Genomic DNA, 23,855 nt, shown 5'->3' with positions numbered 1-23,855 from the left:
TCAGTGTCAATAAATGCAGTCAGTTTCTCAAAAGTACTCCAAATACTGTCAATTAGCTGATTTAATAATAAGAGTGCACATTCTATCCTATATGTATATTGAATGCTGTTGGGTTTTCATTCATGAAACATATAAAACAGTCATGAAGAGCAAATAAAAATCCACAAAATATAAAAAAGGTGCCCGAAAAGTAAAGATGCAAACACCCCCAGTATTAATAACAAGACAACATTTTGCTGAAGTGTATCTAGGCATTTTAAATATTTGACGTGAGTACATCTGACACTTTCAAGACATCAGATTTGACTGTAAAAGTATTATATTAGTTGTAACTAAGGCAGTAACAAAGTATTCATGTGCTAAACTTGCAAAGCATTTTTATTGTATCCTGCATTAACAGCAATAAAGACACCAATGGTTTACAGGCAAATATATACACAATTTTAAATGTTTACAGACCACAAAAAATATTAATCCACAAAAAATAATATCTAGTATAATCTTTAGAAGACTTAACATCTTTGTTGATCTTTTGAGACGTTTCGTACCTAAACGTGTGGTGGGACTGACAGAAAAGTGACGACACGGATGAGTGTTCCAGAGAGAAAGAGTGACCTGTGGTTGAGTATGAAGAGGGGGTTTTATATGTGTATTTAGAGTCGAGAAAAAACACCGAACCTCCAGCTGGAGACAGAGCACATGCATTATTTATGTGAGGCACTTTTCTTGTGATTCACTGATGACAAATCCACAGGCAGAGTTGAGTCTGTTGTCTGTGGCGGTGGCGGTGCAGGTGGTGTCTGGGATCCTTTTCTACTTCATTGTTTTCTGCACGCTTAGTGTTTTGGTAACATTACCGAAGATTGCGCCATTGACTGTAACAGAAGGAACAAGAGTTTTTTTTCCCTCATATATGTCTCACAGATATACAGCAACAATAACTACATTTAGATCATGTGAAAGTAGCATTTGTTTCAGGCCAAAAGTTAATTTCCTTAGAAAGATGAAAAAAAAAAAAAAGGGTATATTTAAAAACATGTTATCGTTACCACAAATCAAATAAATTAAATCAACTATTAGGGAACTTTTTTTCAAACTGGTACTTTTTCCAAAGTGTAAGCGCTTCTAATAAACAAAGACAAGTTTTGAATAGAAACTTTACTACTTACCTTCCTGCAACCTCAAAGTACTTCAAGCTTGTTTAAAAGTATTGTTGCAAATAGATGCAAAGGATGCACCAGGTGTAAAACACTCCGTTAGTCATGTGGTTTTCTGAAGTGCTTTAATATAATACATGTTTATTAAACATGTGCACTCTTAATTACACATTTAATATCTTTATTACCACATACATTGAGTTAAGAAGGCTGTAATGTGTATTACAGTCGTGATGTGTTTTCATGCTCAGTGTTTTTTTTTAATATACAGGTTTCAATGTTAAACCAGCTGAGTTTTATTTTGTGTATAAAAAGGTGCAACACAGCACAATGACAGTGTCTGAGTCAGCCTCGTAGATGGAGGCATCATTGCTCACTTATGGCACTTGGGCCTCGTGGTAATAATAGCCATGAACGGGTAGTGTTTTGAGAGTGCTAATGCTCCAGATGGTTTCATTATTCCTCTTAAACTCAGTTTAAGAGGTGGCTCAGTGAGACGGACGGGAGGCAGTATAAATGAGATCACAGCCTAAGATAGCCGGCTAAAAGGTAAACAGACCCTCTTTCACGAGACTTAGTGAATGGAAATGAATCATCACAAAGTTGAAAACTTACTTTCAAGGTCTTCATTGTCTGAGCCCAGTCCATCTGACTAATCTGAGGTATTGCAGTCAGCAGGATACTGCTGGCTTTGTTGGCGTTCTCCTTCATCGTCTTCAGTACGTTGTCAACACAGACCTACAGTAGGAAGAGGGAAGAAAAACAGACGGCTTGTGATAAGAATCACTTGCAGAAATGCAAATTTCACTTCCTTAAAGTGTCACAGTCATTCTGTATTTCCCTAAAAATGCACTTTTACATGTATCCTTGCTGATGTTAAAGAGGATGTTTGCACTGTGAATAACATTGTATGTACGGAATCAAAAAATTTCAATGGATATTTGTGACAGCAATGCATGATGGGAAGGAGGACGCTTTTCTGTAAAATCAGAGCTGCTGTTGTGATTAAAATATCAGATGTGTTTATATATTTTTTCAGATTCAACAAACTGTATTTCTCTCAATTATTTTGAATTGAGATCATGGGGATTGCCAGAAAAGGATGACATTTTGAGCAGATTATAGTATAGATATAGTTAAGATCTTTATGTGAATATCTTAAATGGCACTGCTGTATTACCAATCTAACAATACTATAAATTAGGGCAGAGTGAGAGAGTTTGAATCAATATCATCAGGATTTGGCAAATGTATGTAAACAAACAAAACAACATGAAAAAAAACTATTCTTGTGGTGAGATCATACCAGCTGCAACGCCAAAAAGGGCGTGGCCCTTTCCCACTTCTTACCCCCCTACTTCCGGCGCCCTCGCTCGGACCACACCCATCTTTGAACTCAGCCTTCATTTTGATCTCACACACCTGTAAAATGTTGTCACGGTGACAATATCTGTCACAGACCGTAGGGCTGTGTATTGGCAAGAATCTGGTGATACGGTACGTATCATGATGCAGCGGTTATGATTCAATATATTACGATATATTGTGATATATATTGCAATTTTTCAAATCTAATTTTGGGAAAACTGTCAAAGTATAAAGAACAGACCGCCATATGCATAAAATCTGAGTAATAAAAGTTTACTTTTTAATGCAATCAGAACAGTGGGATTTGCATTTATCACAGTCCCTGTATCATCCAACATCATAGCACTACATAGAGGGCACATGAGCAAATGAGAGCAAATTTTAAAAAGTATTGACTGAGTTAATCTTTGCATGTGAACTATTAATTAAAAATCAATAGTGTTTTTGAGAATTGATACAGTATCACAAAACATAAAATTGCGATACTCAATTTTTTATTTACTTTCAACACCCCTGCCAGACAGACAGAAAAATAAACACCTGGCAAAGTACTCAAAACCGCCTCTGTGTTAGTTCCCGCTACAGTAGGTGTCTCCAGGAAAACATGATGACTCACACACAGACTCACAAGGTGAAAACATTGATTAGCAGCCACACACTGTTGCAGCTGTTAATCAATGTTTAATGCAAAATGAACTGTATTCCAAAGTTACTCTTCACACACGAGAATAACTTCAATACCTGATTTTGTTTTATGTCCAATTTGGGAATACCGCCTGGGCCTACTTTATACTTCAATTCAAGAAAGAGCATTTTACTGCACAGATGTCATGGTTACAGCTCTATCCTGGACAGCAGTGACATTTAGTTTTATCTCAAATTTATTCAAATCACAACTGGAGCTGCGAGTGAGCCTCAGAAATAGACGTCAATATAAGAAATAATTCAATCAGTGCAGATGTGAAGATCAGTATATTGTTTTTCAAGCAGCCAGCTGTGCCGTGTACTCCGTTGACTCATTACGTGGTGTCAATAATGCACTTGAGTCTCGAGTCCAATTCACTTGCCGTGTCTATGACACTGGCAAAATATCACCACATTAGTCACCTGACTGACATCACTGCAAGGAGAGGGGAAATAAAAATCAAAACAGTGCAATAAGCATCTGCTGTAATCATGTAAATAAAGTGAGGCCTCAGTCACACAGTCAAGATAAAATATTTACATATATCCGCATGAAATGATGTGCTAATATCAACATCCCTCAGCCAGACGTACAGTGTATAGTACAGTAAGTTACAGCATTATTTCCATCCTGTGCTCGTGTTTTCTCCCGTAACCTTAATTAACCCGTCCTTTGAGTGCTTTGTTCTCATGTCACATTCAATGATAGGGTCTTGTTTTTGTGGCGTTTGCCAGGATGAAGACAGTGAAGCTGATGACTCAGTGTGACTCAACCTCCTCTGGCAGGGCTTCCACCGGAGGCTGGCAGGCAAGCTGACTGAAGGAGGGGGGGGCAGGAGGTAGTATGAGGCTGGGAGGGAGCGGAGAGAGGGGGAGGGAGGGATGGAGGGGGGGGGCGGAAGGATGTGGTGAACGTTCTGCAACAGGAGGGGGAAGAGGTCAGCTGCAGGAACTCGGAAGTGGAGTTGTGAGTTTGGTTGGATCAGTGACAAATAAGCCAAAACTCGCCCACACGCAGTAGATCAACTGCTCTATCCAGAGAGTCTGACAGAGAGAAGGTCAATCGGAAGCCAAACGAAACCACAAATACTCTATTCTGCTTACGGAGCACAGATGGCGAAAATCTTTGTTGAGAAACCATCATACTAATAAAATGAAACACAGTATGGTCTAGAAACCTGTTCTTTCTTAATAATGTAACATTTCAGTGATAAAACACTGCAGAAAAAGGACAAAATTGTGTTTGAAGTAATTGAATCTCTTAATAAAAGTAAAGATTCACTCTTTTGTTCACACCTATAATTTAATACTATTCTGCAAATCAGCTCCAAGAAGAAGGCAGGGAAGTTAAACTTCGCACTGGACTGCCTTAAAAGTGACAGAGCTATTACCAGAAAAAGCTAATTTTTGCTATCCCGATGTTTGTGGTTTGTTTCTTTGTTAAATATCCTGGAAAATTATACGTTTTCTTTTTTTTAATGAAACAATATAAGGCAATTCACAATTTGTGAGACACTGACGGTGTACCCAAACAATATGTGGATATTTATATATTCGAAAGTTATTCAAAACTAGCGTGCTCCGTGGCAAAAACAGAGGAGGAACTCATGCACCCAAATGTTGTGACACTGATCACCGCGGTTTACAGTAAACCAGTTTTTTTTTGTTACAAGCACAACTTAGAAAATCTTCCAGTTGCAGGAAGTGAGGAGAAAAACAAGCTAGTGATTACTGTATTGCATCAAAGCACCAAAGTCTCTATGTAAGTAAATAAAACTAATGTTTAAAAATGATTCATATTTCAACAATAAATCACCAGGCTGATTAAATAAAAAATGTAAATAATGAGTCCTGCTACAGCAATCAAAGATGTCCAACGTTTGTTTTGCCCATAGTAAATAGTAAAATACAGTCAAATTTCAGTCTGGTACATCTTTTTATAGACGCGACCGTCTAGCTGCCATCATCAACATTTTTCTCTATGAGAGCACTGATTACTACCTTGATGATGTGTGGTAATTTCCCTTTTCTAGCCCAGAGCTAACGTGGGAGGACTGGATATAACGGTGCAATAATTGTTTTATTGCACAATTTGGCACAAGTGGTAAACACCTGTGCATTTTAATGGCGCAACACAATTTCATCGGAAGAAATTATTTGGCAGAGCCGACGGTTATGTGTCATAGACCTGTTCAGACTTTTTTTTGAGAATGTGGTGAATAAGGAGGGGAAAACCCAGTCACACACACACGTGCACACGCACGCAAATACACACGCAAGCACACACGCACAGCCGAAGCTTTGAATTTTCACTGTTGATTATGCCAACTACCAAAGCTCCAGAGTCCAATAAAATGGTACTCGGGACAGCCCCAGCATTACATGCATGAGGATTGAAAATGCTATTACATTTACACTTGTGTTCAATGTGGTCACAATGTGTCCCGACCACCTCCGCAGCTGCATTTAACACCTGTACTTACATGTGGTCAAGCACTATCCGAGTGCAATACGATCACCCAAAATGCATTTTAATGCCAGGTGTAAATTGGGTCTTAGTGTCATGAACCATCAGATTAAATTAAGTAGTGAGTAGAGTAAAAAGGCAAAGCCAAGCATTCAGTGTAGCTCCAGGAGACCACGACCAAGATGTGGTTATATTATTAGCTTTAAATAGCCAAAAGTTCTCCAGTGGTGGTAAGCTGAATGCTAAAAAAAAACATCTCTGTAAAGTTGATAACTAATGTGATGTTAGACAACTAAAAGAAAATAACATAATAAATGTGTCAATGCTGGCGATGCCGACAAAGAAAACACAATAGGAAGGAAGTGATATCACCCAAAGCACACCAACTGTGCGTCCCACTTTGCTGATACTGACTCACACAAGGCACAAACAAGGAGAGAGGAGACATCACAGTAATAAAAACAGCTGTTAGGACCTCGAGCCTGCCACTCACCGCCTCCTCGTGCTCCTTCCAACAGTCGTAGTCTGTTGCCATGGCGATGCTGGCATAGCACAAGCCGGCCTCCTTGGCGAGGACCACCTCGGGCACACTGGTCATATTGATGACGTCGGCACCCCACTGGCGGAACATCAGGCTCTCGGCCCGCGAGGAAAAGCGGGGGCCCTCGATACTCATCATCGTCCCTCGCACGTGGCACTTGATCCCCAGGCTCCGCGCCACCTCCACCAGAACCTGCACCAGGATATACAGTTAGTAACCGTTTCCATAAAGCCAATGGGAGGAGAGGTGGTGAGACAACATGGTTCTAATAGCTGTTCATCTCGTACTTTTTGAAAAAAAATTATATAATTTTCGAACAATAATTTCCAAATAATTAGCAACATCATGGCAGTAATAAAAATGATAAAATTTTTGGCTTGTTTTTTTCTATATAAGTTATTATAACTTATATAGAAAAAAACAAGCCAAAAAATGGATGTGTTTTATACCAAGGAAAATAATTGACCTCCAAATCCATTATTTTTGCATACCACTATACATATATATTGTTTATGGATGCCTTTGCAAACTAAAGTGGGTAGAATAAAGGCGAAAGTACAGAAGAGTTAGCAGCTCTCTGCCTTTAAGAGTTTCAAGTTTTAAAAATATTAAATGAATCCTGTTTGGATGCTATTGCATTTTGCTTGCATAAAAAAGACAGAATTACATAAAACTCTAATCAAAGTTTAAAAAACTGTAGCTAAATATGAATATGAGATCTGAGCATTATACGATTGATCGCATTACATTTCTCACACAATTTAAGCTCCAATGACACATATTTTTGCCACGAAACTTGTCATGCATGTAAACATAATTAATTTAACCATCCAATTAAAAAAATTATATTTATTTGATGACTAATTATTCATTAATTAAATGCACCCCTTTAATATCCATCAGATGTGGCTCAGCTGTCAGCAGTTTGACTCTGAACCGTGCAGCTAATGTGCTGCTTTTTTCACCTCCCTACTATCTTCACACTTCTGGTCTATTTTGGTCGGGCCCAATTATATCATTGTAGAAGAATTTATTTTGACATTAGATTGACTTGGATATGATGTTATATAAATGTAATATTTAAGCACATTTTTTAAAAATGTGGTAATAGAAAATTTGGAGTAAAATAATATACCAGAGATTTTAATAAAAGAATAATTTTGGAAAACAAAAGCTTGGGGAGTACAGGAAGTGACTGACATGTATGAAATGAGATATACAGTATGTACTGTACAGGTATTTGAGGACTCACCTCTCTGGTTCTGTTGCAGAAAGGCTCAGCCATAGGGATGTGACTCACTCCATGAGGGCTGGCGGCCTGCCCATCATACAGCGTCTGAGCTCTCTTGGTAGTCCTGGCAAAACGAAGCAAACAACAAGTACTGAAAGTTAAGTCTCTCTCTCTCTAACACACCCTGTCTCACACCAGGGCTATCATGCTTTCACCTGTGCCTCTGTTCATGTGGTTATAGCGTGTTTTTGCATGACTGATGTTAAAGTTCTTTACATGTGAGTCAGGCCCATGTTATTGACTGCTTTGGCCCCATTTAAATGCTGTGACAGTCTCTGCAAACTAATATAAACCCTTACTGCAAGGCCATAAAATGAGTTAATACATTTAAGTTTCAGTTTCAGTTCAAATTGCTCTTTTCTAGACCAGCTGGTTTAAAAGGTCATTTAAAACCTCAGCAGGTTAACATTTAATCCACAACTCATAAAATTAAAAGGCCTGCTCAGTAGGAAGGGCTTTTTATTCTATATTATTTTCATTATTGGTTAATCTACCTATTATTTTTCTCGATTATCTGATTAAGTGATTTATATTTTTTGCCTATAAAATGTCAGAGAACAGTGAAAAATGCCCAATATAATTCCAGGTGACATCTTCAAAATGTCTTGTTTTGTCCAACCATCAATCCAAAACCCAAAGAGATTCAATAGTTAGAGTTGCAATGATTAATCGATTAGTTGTCAGCTATTAAATTAATTTAGTTTGAAAAACTAACTGATAAAAAGAAAGAAGAAAACAGAAATCAACACAAAAACATTAAAGGGGACCTATTGTGCTTTTCCCCTTTCCTTCAGTGTGTGTGTTTTTAATGCATGTTAAAGGTCTGTAAAGTAACAAAGCCCAAAGTTCAGGTCAAAGGGAGTTCGTGTTCTCTCTCTCTCTCTCTCTCTCTCTCTCTCTCTCTCTCTCTCTCTCTCTCTCTCTCTCTCTCTCTCTCTCTCTCTCTCTCTCTCTCTCTCTCTCTCTCTCTCTCTCTCTCTCTCTCTCTCTCTCTCTCTCTCTCTCTCTCTCTCTCTCTCTCTCTCTCTCTCTCTCTCTCTCTCTCAATGTTACGGGCCGTTGGGCTTGCAATACACTGCCTGACGGAAACCCGTCTTGTCTCGTCACGCCAAAGAACACATGAACTTTCTAGTAAACAAACCCAATGTTTGCCCTCCCCTTAGGGAAGTGACAGTGAGGAGATTTTCCCACGGTTAATAAACTTGTGGCAACACCGGTGTTACCGATTACACCGGACATTTTACAAGAAAAGACGGCGCTCAACATACAGTATGTAGAGTGCACCTTTGACACGCCAAAATGAACTAAATGGGTTTTATTTCTATAAAAAAAAAAGCAAAACGCTAGTAGGGGCGGTGGGCAAATAATGTAATAGGTGTATGCCCGACCACCATGTAACACCGGTAACACAGACTACCGCAGCAATCCTACACCCCCTCCCACCTCTACTGAAATTTGATCTCCGTCATGTTGCCGGTGTTATGTCGAATTCACCGGCCTCGGCTCCGCAGATGCTCACGGCCTGTCAGACGCTACTGGCTCCGTTAGTCCGTTTATAAAAAAAAATAGTGCTATGTTAATCACGTTGTTGTATTGGTTATTACTAATGTAATTTAGCGCTGTGACGCCGTCGGCAAAGTTTGCTGATGTTGGCTACTTTTTAATTTGCCAGAACGTGTCACAATGACAAATGCTGTTGTAGGCTCATACACCAGACCGGACTGGCGAAACCGGAAATTCAACCCAACTCTAGTAAATATGTTCTAGTAGAAACCGAAAATACAAGTATGCACCTGAATAATATACAAAAATAATAATATCAAGAACCAAGCAGCAAAGTAAAAGTTATTTGTGTCATGATCATTTGAAATCTCAAGAAGCCACAGTTTTAGTCACGGGTGGTTGAATTCTTTCCAGCATTAAACTCTTCAACAGTCCTTTCACAGCTATCCAGGACAACTATAAAAGAATCAGCAGAGAACAGCCGCAAGCCTGGTCTCCTGCACCACTCCAACAACGGTCGTCCAATTTCCAGCTCTGCTGAGTCAGCGGGGTTCCACCAGGCACAACGCCAGCCTGCCAGCCTTCAGCTCTTTATGCAACCGGGTCGTCAGCCATGAAGACACCGACTCACTCAGCCCAGATGACCCAGTGAGAACATCAGGGATTTTGTGTCACCCTGTATCCCCTCAGCTTGTTTTGTAAGTACTGAATTATATCTGAGTGTTTGGTTATATCATATATAGATTATGTTATGGGGTAATAAAACAGATAGATTACCAAGTGGTGCTGATTCACAGTATACTTTGGATTTCCCAGGAATTGCTTAGTCATACCAGAATTATCTCAGACATCCAAACTATGAACGTGTCTGTCAACAGTAATCGTTTCAAGTTGATGCCCAACCCTATCTCTTACTCATAACTCTGGCATTGGAAAACTAAAGTCATTGCTTAAATAGACTGAGCCAGCTGCAGCTCCACCCTGCTGAAAATCAATAACACTAGTGTGTGGGATAAACTATGAGCACACTATGCTATAGAAATTGAGTCTGGCATTTTCAGTAGCGATGTCATTTCAAAATCGTTATTGCAAAGAATGGCTCCCACAGCCTATAATTATCAAAGATTTAAGTTATTTCTAAAATGCAAAAAGGATGTGCTATGGACTACTAAGCATTAGATATGTACTGGCAATCCTCCACCTTTCATTTTCAACACAATTCCATCACATCAAGTAGTACAGCTCGCCACTTGAAAGATCTAAAGCTTTGGGAAATCATAGCACTATTCAGATTTTATTACCAATGATATAAACCCTATTCCCTAGTTTGTAAAAAGGCACATCATTGGATATTAACCATGCACCCCAAATCTGTGTATTTGCTTTGGTTTCAGGGCTACTTTAAAAAGGTACAGTGTGTAGGATTTGGCGGCATCTACTGGACAGTTGCAGATTGCATCCAACTGAGTACCCCTCCTCTCACTCCTCCGTCTCTAAGACGGCGGTAACGTGAGCTGCTAAGTGCAAAATCTGGTAACGCCATTCGCCCCTTTCAGAGGCCATCCTTACCATAATAACACTACTTTAGGAGCAACTGAAGTCAGGCGGCAGCTGGCTCAACCGGAGAGGCCAGACACACAGACACACAGACACACAGCCACCCAACGGTAGAGATCAAAGTAAGCACGCTACACATATTGAGCATCATCTTTGCATGACGCTTTGCATAATGTAATCATGCAAAGTTGACTTTCCAGTGTAATCGGTAACACTGCTGTCAGTTTATTAACCGGTGGGAAAATGTCCTCACCGTCACATCCCTAGCTCTCTCTAGAGCCAGTGTTTGGTTTGTCCGTTCTGTGTTACTGTAGAAACATGGCTAAGCAACATGGCGGACTCCGTGAAGAGGACCCCCTCCCTATGTAGATATAAACGGCTCATTCTAAGCTCACAAAAACACAACGATTCTTACTTTTAGGTGATTATACACTAAAGAAAACATAGTTATGAGTATTATATTATTTTCTGCTAATAGATCCCCTGAAATGTTACACACTGTTCCTTTAAATCTGTCTTCACTTCACTTATATAAATGTACAAATATAGATGTTGACATGAAAAACGGATCAGCTTAATGTCAAAGTGAAAATTAAAACAAGAGAATCTAAATCAAGGGTCAAACTAGGAGGATTTGGAACCTCAGTGTGAAAAAAGCATTTTAATAGGCCCTGCAGCACTAACCTATAGCAACCAAGTGTTTGGTTTGGAGTGGCCGTACAAAACAAGATAGCAGAGGTGACATAACAATTGTGGAATCAGTAAAATGAAGCCTTCAGAAACTTGCAGTCACATGCTGCAGGACAAGTCTCAACAAGTCCCAACAAGCAGCTTCCTCATTTCTGATAAATAGATCTTGTCTGTGCTCGATACTGGTAGTGGAGCTATTCACATCGACGGGCAAGCAAAGCCACAGGCAACGTGATGCAGTCCTATGCAAGTGTGCAGGGGAATACACTGACACGACTGTGGGAGGACAGTTTACTACTTATCTCAATTCAGCCAGCTGTATGCTAGCTCATTGGTAACATAAGCTATCCTACTTAAACAGCATCTCTCACTGCATATTGAATTATTTAACGGAATTTGTACAATCAGCTAACTGAGAGAGCGCAACACTACAACAAGGTCATGCTACACAAAAAGTATATGCCTGGAGGTCAGACCCTGCTGAGAGAGTATGCTTTTCCATGTCTGTGAAACAGAAAGGTTTACCAGTAGTAGAGGAACAAACCCCCCAAGAAGGCTTTAGTTTTTGAGATAGGTAGAACAAAGCACCATGTTTTAATTTATAACTTTAATGTGTAGCTTTTTTTAAGCAGTTTTTTTAAATTGATAACATTTATATATATAAATATATATATAATAAAAATAATACATCCACAGAGCCTTTATAAAAGGTGCTGAATAAAAGAATAAAACAAATTATTATGCTCGTGAATTAACAAAATTAAAACTATTGGCAGGTCCAAAATTAATGTTTTGTTTATCTCTGTGGAAGATATCTGATGTTTGGTTCCCACTTCTAACAAGGCTTGTGAGCCAATAGTAAACATTGGTATCACGTGGTATCTCTGGGTCGTCAGTTAGTGTGGAAAAAACAGATATGTGGCTGAGATTAGCGGTAAGTGCCTGTAGTGGGGCAGCTAAACTGAAATATTCATAACAACTGTGTATTTTTGTGATAAAAGCAACACATTTGGTACAGATGTAGGTTTATATGATATGAAAATATATAGATATCGGGGCACTGCAAATTTGGCCCCTGAGGACCTTGGCAGCCGTTTTGCCCCCAGTAACCCGCCTCCTCAGTTCATGTATCATGTTATACTACTATATACGTTGTTTAAAAAATAAATAAATAAATGTATAAAATATACAAAAACGTGCTTTTGCATATCAAAAAAATAAATAAAACAAAAAGATCTAATCCTGTTGGAGTTTGGCCGTGGTGGGAGCTATTTCGACAGGAGACTGATCTTAGTTTCCTCATAAGTTCAACCAAGTCGACTTGGTCACGGGTTAGAAACCAGACAAATATCAGCGCCCTTGCTCAGATATGAAGGCCATTGCAAAAGTAAAACATTGTTGTATGAACCTGAAGTGCCTACCCAAACTAAAACGTACAGCTAATAAAAAGAGAAATGCACTGATGGAAAGCTGAAAATATTGCCGTTTTAAAGTTGCATTGGTTGTCATTCTGTCAACAAGGCAAGGGGCTGAACTTTGACCCTTGAGTGACCATGCTCCTTTTATTTGGTTTTCACATTTCTATCAGGTTAAAAGTTTTAAAAAGCATCCTTAAAACATGAAGAGGGAAAAAACACGTCTGCGATCTTCTGGCATCTGATCTAATCAGCTTGAACGTCATAAAAATCAGTTTTCTACAACATTTAGGAATATTAAGCACCTATTTGGCGGCCAATTTGCAGTGCCCTGATATCTATATCTTTTCATAACATATAAACCTACATCTGTGCCAAATGTGTTCCTTTTATCGTAAAATGCTAAATTGTTATGCTACACGTCAAAGGGGAGTTTTGTTTCTTGCATGCTCATGGAGGATCTCTTATTGTTACAGTCTAGACCTGCTCTATATGAAAAGCGTCTCAAGATAACTTCTGTTATGAATTGACACTATATAAAAATAAATTGAATTGAACTGCCCCGCTACTGGCAACGACTTGTTGTGAAGTAAATGCAATGGAACGGGGGAGGGAGAATGTGACATCTAGTGGCTGAATGTTATCAATAGCACCTTTAAATAGATGGTGGTATAAAAATAGTTCACTGCAAAATTTGTTCATTTGGTTGATGTTTGGATCCTGCCCCGAACCAAAAATAGTGAAAATGTGGGCTTCTCCAAAAGGGACAGCGTCTGCCTTATCACATGTATCTCTGGAAATAATGATCAGAAGGTCACCAAATTTAAACTGGATGTTCACAGACAGACATTTCATACAATAGAGCAATGGTTTAATCAATAACTTTGTCCATCTTTGAAATTTATACACATGAATCATATGCAAAATGCATATATATATACTGTATATATGTATATATACTGTATATGTCTGTCATTACTAAAGTAAGGAGACCAAAGACTGTTATCATAAAAGTAGGTCATTTGTCTATTCACTTCAGTGCAAGCGTGTTTGAATCTAATGGTACATGTCCACAGGCTCCGTCTTTTCCACGCTTGCCATTCATTGTCTAAGCAAGCAGCCGTGCAATGCATACTGATAGCGTGGCGGCGCGATTCGAGAGACGGGGCGTCACATTTAGGTCTATGGCAACTCCCTAGAAGCTTTTGAACTAAACATTATCGATACAAAATAAAGACAGGTTTAGCAACAAAAACGTATTCCTTGCATAAAATGTTTTCAGAAACACATTTCGGTAAAGCATTTTCGTGATATAAGAGAAGTTTCCAAACGAGCCGCAGTTTTGGTTCCGGTTTGAAAGCTGGAAGCAGCAGCCCACGAGTGAGAGCGTTTGTCCAATCAAGTGCCTAGTGCCTCGTGGCAGCCCATCAAGCGTGGACATGTACCATAAGGAAAAATAAGCGTGGCGTTATAGTGATCGAAAACCAGAAATACAAGATTATTTGAGGCGTTTTATTGCAGCTAAAGACTTTGACAAAATAAATATGGGTATTTATTACAGATCTAAATAACAGGAATCAGTCAACCTAGTTCATTTGTGGTCAACTTGCCCCAAAAATCAGCATCAACACCATAACAGCACTGTCAATTAATGTCAATGTAAACTCTTCTTACAGGAATTAAAATCAACTTGAAAATGAGGGAAGGAAAGTACGCCTTCATGTGAACAAGAACTCTCCCTGACAGCTGCTAAAAGATGATAGTGGGTATTATCAGCGCAGTGAGTTGAATGGATGAGAACTGAAGGCTGACATTCTCACAACTCCGAGAAAGTGATACACCAAAATGAAACATGAGACAGACAGGAAGGAGCCCTGACTGTTCAGAAAAATATCTCTGTCATCATATTGGTGTCAACCGTTTCTACAGGACGAACGTCACAGTGACAGCATTTTTAATTCTCACTGAAGCTCTGAGGAACCTGTGACAATTGACACTCTAACAAAACATCCGGCAGACGTTAACAATTCTTCCCACTGAACACGATAGTAAACAAATATTGGCTTTCACAAAGGTGTCCAACATGGTGAGTCAAGTCCTTCCCCCCCTTCCTCACTCAGCTATCTGGACACTCTTGTCACACAGTAACTTGAATCCAGTCTGTGAGATGTGTGGGAAGAGGTTTGAATTGTTGTGTAATACAACTCCTGTACAGTCATCGCAGGACGACAACCAGCAACAACCTTTGACACAAGGTTAAACTATTTAAAGGAACACATTAATACAGTTAATAAAGTCTTAATTTATGGGGTTTCGCTCATAAAACTTCAGAAAACAATGCATTAACTTCATACTGTGTTGCTTTCTGGTTTAAATAAGCAGTAACACACAGGGTGTTATGACATGTTGTATTTTATGAGCTGTGGTAATATGAATAAGGCTGTTGTCTGAGAATGTCAGTCATGTGATATAAGGGTCTCTCACTACACATGAAAAGAAGTGTGATCGGATAGTTTTAAATAGGGAAGCACCAATCCTATTTTTTCAGTACTGATACCTGGGCTTTGGGTATTTGCCGATACCGAGTACCGATCTGATACAAATGTATCGTTATAAAGAGTAGCGTAGATCAACTCTCCATGGAGAGGTTCCTGTGTAGATATAAACGGCTCTAAGGTAGTTCTAAGGTAACGAAAACACAATGATTCTTATAATCAGGTGATTATAAACCAAATAAAAACATACTTATTAATATTATATTCCATTTCTGTCAATAGATCCCCCTAACTGGTCCACACTGGTCCCAATTGGAATGCTCTGACATTCTCTGTTTCCTATAAGTGGAAAGAAGAAACACATTTCTGAACCATAACCTGCTGTTGTGGTCACATGACACCACTCACCTGTCAATGAACTGATCTATGATGACAATGTCTCCTGGCTGAATCTCCTCCCGCAGTGAGCCACAGGCCGTGGTAGCCAGCACATGTGTGCAGCCCTCTTCTTTCATTGCCCAGATGTTTGCCTGGTAGTTCACATTGGACGGCATTATAGTGTGTTGTCTCCCATGCCTACGGATAGGAAAAAGCATCATTCAAGATACGCATTGTTTATTCATGTTCATTGATTTTGAGAAACATGATAATATACGCTTAGCACCTCATTGTTAGATGGAGTGAAATATTGAAAAGATGCAGTATAAATGAATATCCACTAGATGGTGCTAAGATAACACATTTTCATTATCCACATTTTTAAGTAAAGTAAAACACCCTTTCTTACCTTGCCAGGAGCACACATTCCACGTTTTTTATTTTCCCCAGTATCAAAGCATCGGATGGCTGTTCAAGAAGAGCAGAGTAATCCAATTATACATTAAACAAAAAACACATACTACTATACTATACTATACTACTATAAGGAATCATTTACAAGCACAACAGGCCATGTCAGTAGAGCGTATTGCTCTATTTGACAAGAAACCACAAAGCACAACTAACCTTTCCATATGGTGTTTCAACATAACGCTCAGTTCTTCCCTCCAAGATATCTGGATCATCAAGGCCTGAACCGCCAATTATTCCAATCTAAACAAAAAATAGAAAGACATCAACACATCAGAATTAATATCTGACCAAAGCACTTCCATTTGTATACCAAATTAAAAGACAAAAAAAAAAAAACTTTTCACAATATTTACAGAGAATAAGAGCATGGGCAAAACATAAAATATTAAAAAACGTGGTGTTTAAAATTATATGAGCACACACTCAAATCAGTGAATAACTCATTACCAACTCTCACACTTAAAGACAAGATGACACAATCCTGTTATTTCCCCCAAGGCAAGAAAGCTGGCTGTGTTTGCACATTTCACTTTTTATTATAGTCAGTTAACTTCCTTGCTCTAGGGTATTAGGGTAAGTTTATTTACTCAAGTACTTTACTTATACTTTATTAGGAGTCGAATATTATACTTTTTTTTCTCCACCACATTTATTGACAGCTTTATTAGTTACTAGTACTTTGCAGATTGATATATTACATAACAACATATGATCAGACTCTAAAATATAATACATAGTCATAGATTAAACTACTAATAGTATATTTAATTGTTAAAAATGGTTCCACCTCGAACCAGCTGCAACATTAAAATGCTGGTTACACATTAATCAATGTATAAATAAATAATAATTATGCTCCAATATTACAACATAGAATTGTTGTTGTTTAGTGCATTTTGTTGGCAATACGTGTAGTTATTGAACAATTTGGATCGGTGCATCCCCTAGTAGTTATTTAAATCATTCAGCGTGATATTGCTACTTTTAGTTAAGGTAAGGACAGTGGTGGAGGAAGTATTCAGAAACTTTACATTAGTAAAAATGTAAATAAATAAATAAAAATACTCCGTTACAAGTGAAAGTCCTGCATTCAAAAAGTCACTTAAGTAAATGTATGCAAGTAAAATCAAGAATTAAGGTATAAGGCTAAAAGTAAAAGTACTCAAAGCAAAAAAAATGTCCCCTGTGACTGTTATACAATTATATAATATATCATTAGAGTATTATTACTCATGCATTCATGTAAAAGCAGGATTTTATTGTTGTTAAATGAGGTGGAGCTATTTGTTATTAACTATTTCCTATAGGATTGCAACTGATGATTGTTTTCATTATTGTTCCAGATGTATTGTATACCCTATTGTGTAGTTTAACTAGACTTCATATAATATGATGTCTAGTTAAGGTATGATATGATGTTATATTAAGGTATTAGGCTAAAAGTAAAAGTACTAAATGAAAAAAATGTCCCCTGTGACTGTTATACAATTGTATAATATATCATTAGAGTATTATTACTCATGCATTCATGTAAAAGCAGGATTTTATTGTTGTTAAATGAGGTGGAGCTAATTTTTATTAACTATTTTCTATAGGATTGCAACTAATGATTGTTTTCATTATTGTTCCAGCTGTATTGTATACCCTATTGTGTAGTTTAACTAGACATCATATTATATAAACTTTTTGTATGTTAGGTTTAATCTGTAAAGAAACTAGTAATTCAATCTGTCAAATACTTGTAGTGAAGTAAAGAGTGCAATGTTTCCCTCTGAAATGTTGAGTAGAAGCACAAAGTAGCATGAAAAGTAAAGACTCAAGTACATTACTGTACCTCAAATGTGTACAGTACTTGAGTAAATGTAACGTTACTTAGTTACATCCCAGCACTGTTTAACTACCTGCTGACAGCTGTGACTGTGCCATGTGCCAGATCCACTGAGATGGTTCACCTTTAAGGCCAGCTGTTTCAACAGCACCACAGAGCAGCATTGCAGTTAGCATGCAAACATTAGCTTGTGTTATTTAGCCATGGCTGAATGAACTAATGACTGCAGACTACACTAGAGCTTTACTGGGTAACACAGTACCAGGCTAACAGCTAGTTGAGAGTGTTTCCCGCACTTCCAGGTGTGAGTCACAGCAGCACATCTGTCATGAGGTAGCGTTACCTAGCTACAGCTCATTGACTCCTCTCTGTCAGTGTGGTCAAACATACACTGTTTACACTGAGTAGGACTCTCAACGGGACATTAAAGTGTAGGTTATTACCTTAATGGAAGCCATGACGACAGTGTTGTTGCCTGTAAAAGTGAAGATTTGTGAAACGGACAAGTTGTGGAGTGAGGAAGACTCTTTATAGGCCCGTTAACATCTGTTAACATCCGGCAGCCCAACGGACATCACACACTTCCTGTTTGAGGTGTTTGCTTTCAAAATAAAAGCACGACTTTCTTCTTCTCCCAGGAATTCCCAATGATCTAGCATGCATTTTGTTGGAAATGTGTCACCAAGTCCTTTTATTTTCATCAAGTATTTCAATCCAAGTTTATATCTTCTACTTTTCAAGGGCATCCATTTCTATCAATCATGCCCCGCTACATATTCTCAGGGCTTTAGCTTCCACTATATCTAGTTTTTTAATGAGCTGCTGATCCATAATCAATACCTGATCTAATCATTGCTCTATACAGTATATCGTCATCACTGATTCTGTCTGCTCCCCAGTCAGAACCGTATTCATTTTTTTCACACTTTAATGCAACCTTCTCTAAAACTTCTTTTTCAAAGCAAACCAATCGATTTACCTTTCTACTTACCTTGCAGAAAGCTGTTTCCATTTCCATACAGTTCTGCAGCTATGAAATAAAGTGAATGATTTCAGATAATCTGCATCTCCAGCATTATTCACCACAACACTATAATACTTTCATAACTGCTTTTACATGAATGCGTGAGTAATATTAATCTAATGATAGAATATATAATAGTACACAGTAACGGGGGCAAAATCTCTGCATTGAGTGCTTACTTTTGATACTTTAAGTACATTTTCATGATTATACTTACATACTTTCACTTGGGTAACACGTTCAATGCAGGACTTTTACTTGTAACAGAGTCATTTCACAGTGTTGTACTTTTACTTACAAATTATTTTAGACCTTTGATTTAGTTTGAAGCAAAACCACAACACAAGATGTAAACTAGTAAAGGGGGTTGACTACTTCCCCAACACACTTTATGGTTCATAATCCTCTTATTTTGGATACAGTGTTGTGAACTCAATCCCTTTGAAAACAATCTTTCTACCTAAAGGCGTTTAAAAAACATCAGTTTACGTGATCTGTATGCATAGTGGTGATCTATGTGCATAGTGGAAACACCAACAACAACTTACCTGTTATGTAACAAGTAAGTTTGACTTATTAGTTTATCTTTACAAAACACACAATGAGGAAGTCAAATAACAAAGCCTCAGTCTACCTGAAGTCACACTAAGATAGTTGGCAACCCAACATGCTTTAACATACATAACCTGGTCCTACATGAAATAAACAGAAAACCAACAGCACACACAGTTGCTCATTACAATTTATTTTAAATAAAATTCAGTACAAAATGAGCCCATTCCGAAATCCAAACACCATCTGCGGATAATAAGTACTACTCCATGTGCAGCAGGTAGAAATTATTTTGTCTCGAGATAGAATATAGCTGACTGATGATGAAAGAAGTAAAATCACTCTAATCACTATCATCCCTGAGAGCACCTTAGAAATAAAACACAACCGTTAAAAGAAAAATGAGTTTCCTGAATAAGAATTGACACTTAAGAAGCATGTGCAACTCCAAATATATATTCCATTCCGCCTTGTTCATAGTGGCACTTTGTACGTAAAATAGGATTGTTTTAGGTGTTAGTTAACACAGTCAGGTGAGCCAGTGTCCAATGAGGTGTTGCAGTAGAAAACACGTGCGGCGGCAGTTAAAGGGATATTCACCATATCCTTCAAGGTCTGATGGCCTTTAACATATTAGACATTGTTTTGATGTAAAATACTGCTGGCAGGCATTGAGCTGCTGAGGGTGAATCCATCAGTTCCCACCACACACATCTGGAATCTGAACTTCCATAAAACTACTCCACAGAGTCCGGAGGAGCGGAGTCAACCGGGTCATCTGCTGTACTGTCGATGGGCATGTCCTTGTTAGTGCTGCTGGCCTGGGTCACACTGGCATTAGCAAAAGAATCACTGTCACTATCAATGGTAATGACAGTGGGTGAGTGCTCCTCCGTGTGTTCATCACTCTTGTGCCTTTTACTTTTCTTCTTGTGTTTCTTCTTTTTCTTATGGTGACGCTTGCTTCGCTCGTGAGAGTTTGTCTCAGTGACGAGCTCCACGTCGAGGCTCCCGCTAGTTTTTCTCGACCCGTCTTTTGATTTTTTACGATGCTTCTCTTTGCTCTTCTTCTTATGTTTTGTTGGTGACACAGGAGTGTCACCTTCAGCGTTTGAGTTGGAAAGTGTGTTTTTTGATGCTTCCTCCAAATGTCTTGTTTTGTATTTCCTCTTTCCGCCAGGCTTGTTGTTGTGAGATCTCTTTTTCGTTGAAGGGGAGCGACTGCTGGAACACGTCCTAGAACGAGAACGCCTCCTGTCCCGTCTACGAGAGTCCCTGCTGGGGCTTCTGGAGCAAGAGCGCCGATCTGAGTGCTTGCGACTACTATAATAGTAGGACCGCTTCTCTGTGTAATGTATCCCACCATCATTTCTCTCTTGGCTGTAATGCCTATATGACTGATAGCTGTGATCACTGTCCCTCCCACATTTTGAGTAGTCTCTGCCACTGGAGTAAAAATAGCCTTTTTCTCTGGATATAGTGCTGACTTTGCTGTGGGAGACCACCGGGCTCCTGTTAGAGTGCCTGCGCTCTGCACTTCCTGACCTCCTCTTTCTCCTGTGCTCTCTGTCCTTTGACAAGTGCTTCTCCCTAGATCCATCTTTTCTGTCTGACTTACTGGATGTCTTGTATCTGCTAGATGTTGAAGAGCTACATCTTTCTTTTGAATCCAACTGATGATAGTGGTTCGTTTCTACATTCTGTCCAGCATCACTTGGATCCCTACTCTGTGAAGCCGTAGGACTGAGACTGGAGAAGCGGATGTGTTGAGGTAGAAGAGGCACTGCTTTGACATCTTCATCGGCGGACTCATCAGTGTCAGAGGACAGCTGAACCAACTCAGGAGTCCTCTCAGCTGTTGCCTTAACAACACTTATAATGACACAGTCTTCGCTGTCATAAGACTGACACTCTTCATTGTTAACTTCACCCTGAGTCGCGTCTGTTTGGTTATGAGGACTCTTGTGCTGTGGAGAGGCCCCAAACTCACGTGTCTCCTCCTCTAAACTGCTGTCTGAGTCTGAGTCGACGACTGACAGACACTCTGCCCTGCTCTGCTCTGCTGTCGTAGAATACGATGGCCCGGGCGTCTCATCATCCCACAGAGAGTGGCTCAGAGTAGACGTGGAGTCTCCTGGAGGGTCCAAATCCACCGAGTGTTCCTCGTCCTCTGAGATAGCTATTACAGACGAATTGGAGCTGCTGTCTTCATTTGAGGAAGGGGCCGGGCAGTCGTAGACAGCATGCTGGTCATAGGCCTCCATATTGAAGGGGGACTTTGCAAAGCTGATGAACTCATGCAGAAGGTGCTCCGTCCGCCCCTGGAGGAACGGCCGGAGCTCTTCCTGAATAGCTCCCTCCTCCATATCATAACGTGTAATGCGTGACATGATGATGTGCTGAACTATGTTTACCAAAGAACCGTGGGCCCCATACAGCACAACAAGTTCTCTTTTGAGCCAGGGGATCAGTCTATGCAGGCAAGCAGGATTTCTTCGGAAGAACTCAGCTGAGACGTCTCGGGAGCGGCCGCCATCCCGGACATTCCGGACCCTCACCCCGCGTCGGTACAGTTCTCTCCTGAAGTTTACCATTTCCTGCTCTCTGACATTGTTAACTGCCCTGCCTTCACTTGCAGCTCTCCTCTTGGCTGCCAGCCTTATCATCATCCGCCGGATGTAACGGTCCTGCGGCTGTTGGGGGGCGTTTGCTGAGGCTTCAAACATTACTCCATTATCTGGAGGAGGAGAGGTCCTTCCCCGCATCTGACGATGGACTCCAGTAAGAGTTGTGCGGTATCTAAACCGCACCCCCCCAAAAGTTCCAAAAGCGGTATTTTCCACCGGCGGCTGCAGGTCATACTTCTTAAAGTCTTGCTCTGATTTTATAGTGTGATAGATTGAATTAAATGGCTGTTTGCACAGAGGGCACTCGGCTTTGTTTTTGGACCACTCATGAATACAGCGGAAACAGAACTTGTGCAGGCAGATGTCCAGGCAAGAAATGTTGTTAAACATGTCCAAGCAGATGGGACACTTGGAGTCTGGCGACACGTCTCCAGACATTTCTTCAGAGGTTTTCCTTTTGCCCTTCTTCTGGCTCTGCTGCAGGGCAATCTTGATTGCTGACATGATCTGTCATGATAAGAAAAATAAGGTTAACAATATTACGAAATTGGGAATTCTCATTTTCAATTCACACACACCAAACAAGAATGGGAAAGCAGCCATAGAGTAACCTGTTCTACTGAGGTGCTGCAGTTTAGTCTAAAAATGAGACCTATAAACTTAAACCTGTAGTAGGCAGAATGTTTTCGGCATCATTGGGCAAAAAAATCCATAATAACCTTTCAGCATATTGTAATTCAAATGTTCTGAGAGAAAACTAGACTTCTGCACCTCCTCATGGCTCTGTTAACTCTGATAACCTTACATGAATCCTACAGGTAGCCTACTCAATCTATAAATAAACAATTTGTCATATCATGGGAGTATCTTGTAGCAACGAGAAAAAAATTGTGTTGAATGAAAACAAAACCAGCAGAATAAATAACAGAAATAGCTGCTTAACTCGAATAGACCATAGACAGTGTTACCCATCCAACATGGTTATGAGGGCCCCACATGGGGTACCTGGGTACCAAGTGGGTATGGGAAACTTATCTGGGGCCCACTTGGATCAAGCCCATTTACTACCCACATGGGCCCCACATACAACTGTGGCTGACACCATATACATATAGTATCCGTGATACATAACTACTATCACGGTCCCAACGTTACATCAGATCTATTCACATATGAAATACCTTACTTATCTATCGCTACTCTTAGATAGACATGTCACCAATGAGAAGAGCACGTCTGAATAAACCTACAATTGAATCCGCACTCGTTTTGTCTTTCGACTGCGTTGTTGTTGTAGGTCTAGTTAGCCTAGCAGGTTAGGCTAGCTACATCTAGCCTAGCGCCGTCAGTTACTCACAGAAGTTGGTAATACGTCGGATTTAATGACGTGATGATATTAACTCAACGATCCTGACATTACACAAGCTATTCTGTCAGGTTTACATCGGGGCTACCACTGATAGGAACTGTGATTAAGGCTCACGAACACATGAACTCGGGTTAGCTACAGTTAGCTCGCTGGCTAAGTATGCTAGCTAGGTAGCATTAGCTTAGCTAGGTAGCTACAACCTCTCCGGCTAGCTCAGGAAAAGTTTAGCATTATTTACCTCTGGCTTCCTCACACGCGGATAGCAGCTGATTATCCTTCTCCGTCTTGTAGAAACACATTCATTCCTACTGAACTGTCATTGAGGGGCAGCTATTTACAGTCTTTACAGTCTTTACAGGGAGGTTTCACAACACCTCTTCCATACAGCCTACCCATGATGTCACAGCACATAGTTTAAACTCAACATACTTCCGC

General features: G+C 39.5%; 2 protein-coding genes across 3 annotated transcripts; both read right to left on the bottom strand.

Annotated features, from left to right (window-relative positions):
- Window positions 1-360: 360 nt before the first annotated feature.
- mtap (methylthioadenosine phosphorylase) lies at window positions 361-18,447 on the bottom strand. Its single transcript, XM_074629270.1, has 8 exons — window positions 18,292-18,447; window positions 16,174-16,260; window positions 15,956-16,014; window positions 15,577-15,744; window positions 7,470-7,572; window positions 6,170-6,409; window positions 1,773-1,895; window positions 361-875 (listed from the first exon to the last, which is right to left on the bottom strand). The coding sequence occupies exons 1-8, from the start codon at window positions 18,304-18,306 to the stop codon at window positions 837-839; spliced, it is 834 nt and encodes a 277-aa protein (XP_074485371.1). The 5' UTR covers window positions 18,307-18,447; the 3' UTR covers window positions 361-836.
- A 1,154-nt stretch (window positions 18,448-19,601) lies between these two features.
- Window positions 19,602-23,836, bottom strand: toporsa (topoisomerase I binding, arginine/serine-rich a). Of its 2 annotated transcripts, none has more exons than XM_074629268.1 (2): window positions 23,659-23,836; window positions 19,602-22,558 (listed from the first exon to the last, which is right to left on the bottom strand). In XM_074629268.1, exon 2 carries the CDS (start codon window positions 22,553-22,555, stop codon window positions 20,162-20,164), a length of 2,394 nt encoding a protein of 797 aa, XP_074485369.1. In that variant the 5' UTR covers window positions 22,556-22,558; window positions 23,659-23,836; the 3' UTR covers window positions 19,602-20,161. The 2 variants fall into 2 exon arrangements, with proteins under 2 accessions (XP_074485369.1, XP_074485370.1); XM_074629269.1 differs by lacking the exon at window positions 23,659-23,836 and adding an exon at window positions 23,302-23,323.
- Between the last annotated feature and the right edge of the window lie 19 nt (window positions 23,837-23,855).

Source organism: Sebastes fasciatus, chromosome 3 (assembly GCF_043250625.1).
Source record: "Sebastes fasciatus isolate fSebFas1 chromosome 3, fSebFas1.pri, whole genome shotgun sequence".
Classification (NCBI taxonomy): Eukaryota; Metazoa; Chordata; class Actinopteri; order Perciformes; family Sebastidae; genus Sebastes; species Sebastes fasciatus.
Note: the sequence above shows the minus strand (reverse complement) of the source record. Positions and strands in the feature narration are given on the sequence as shown.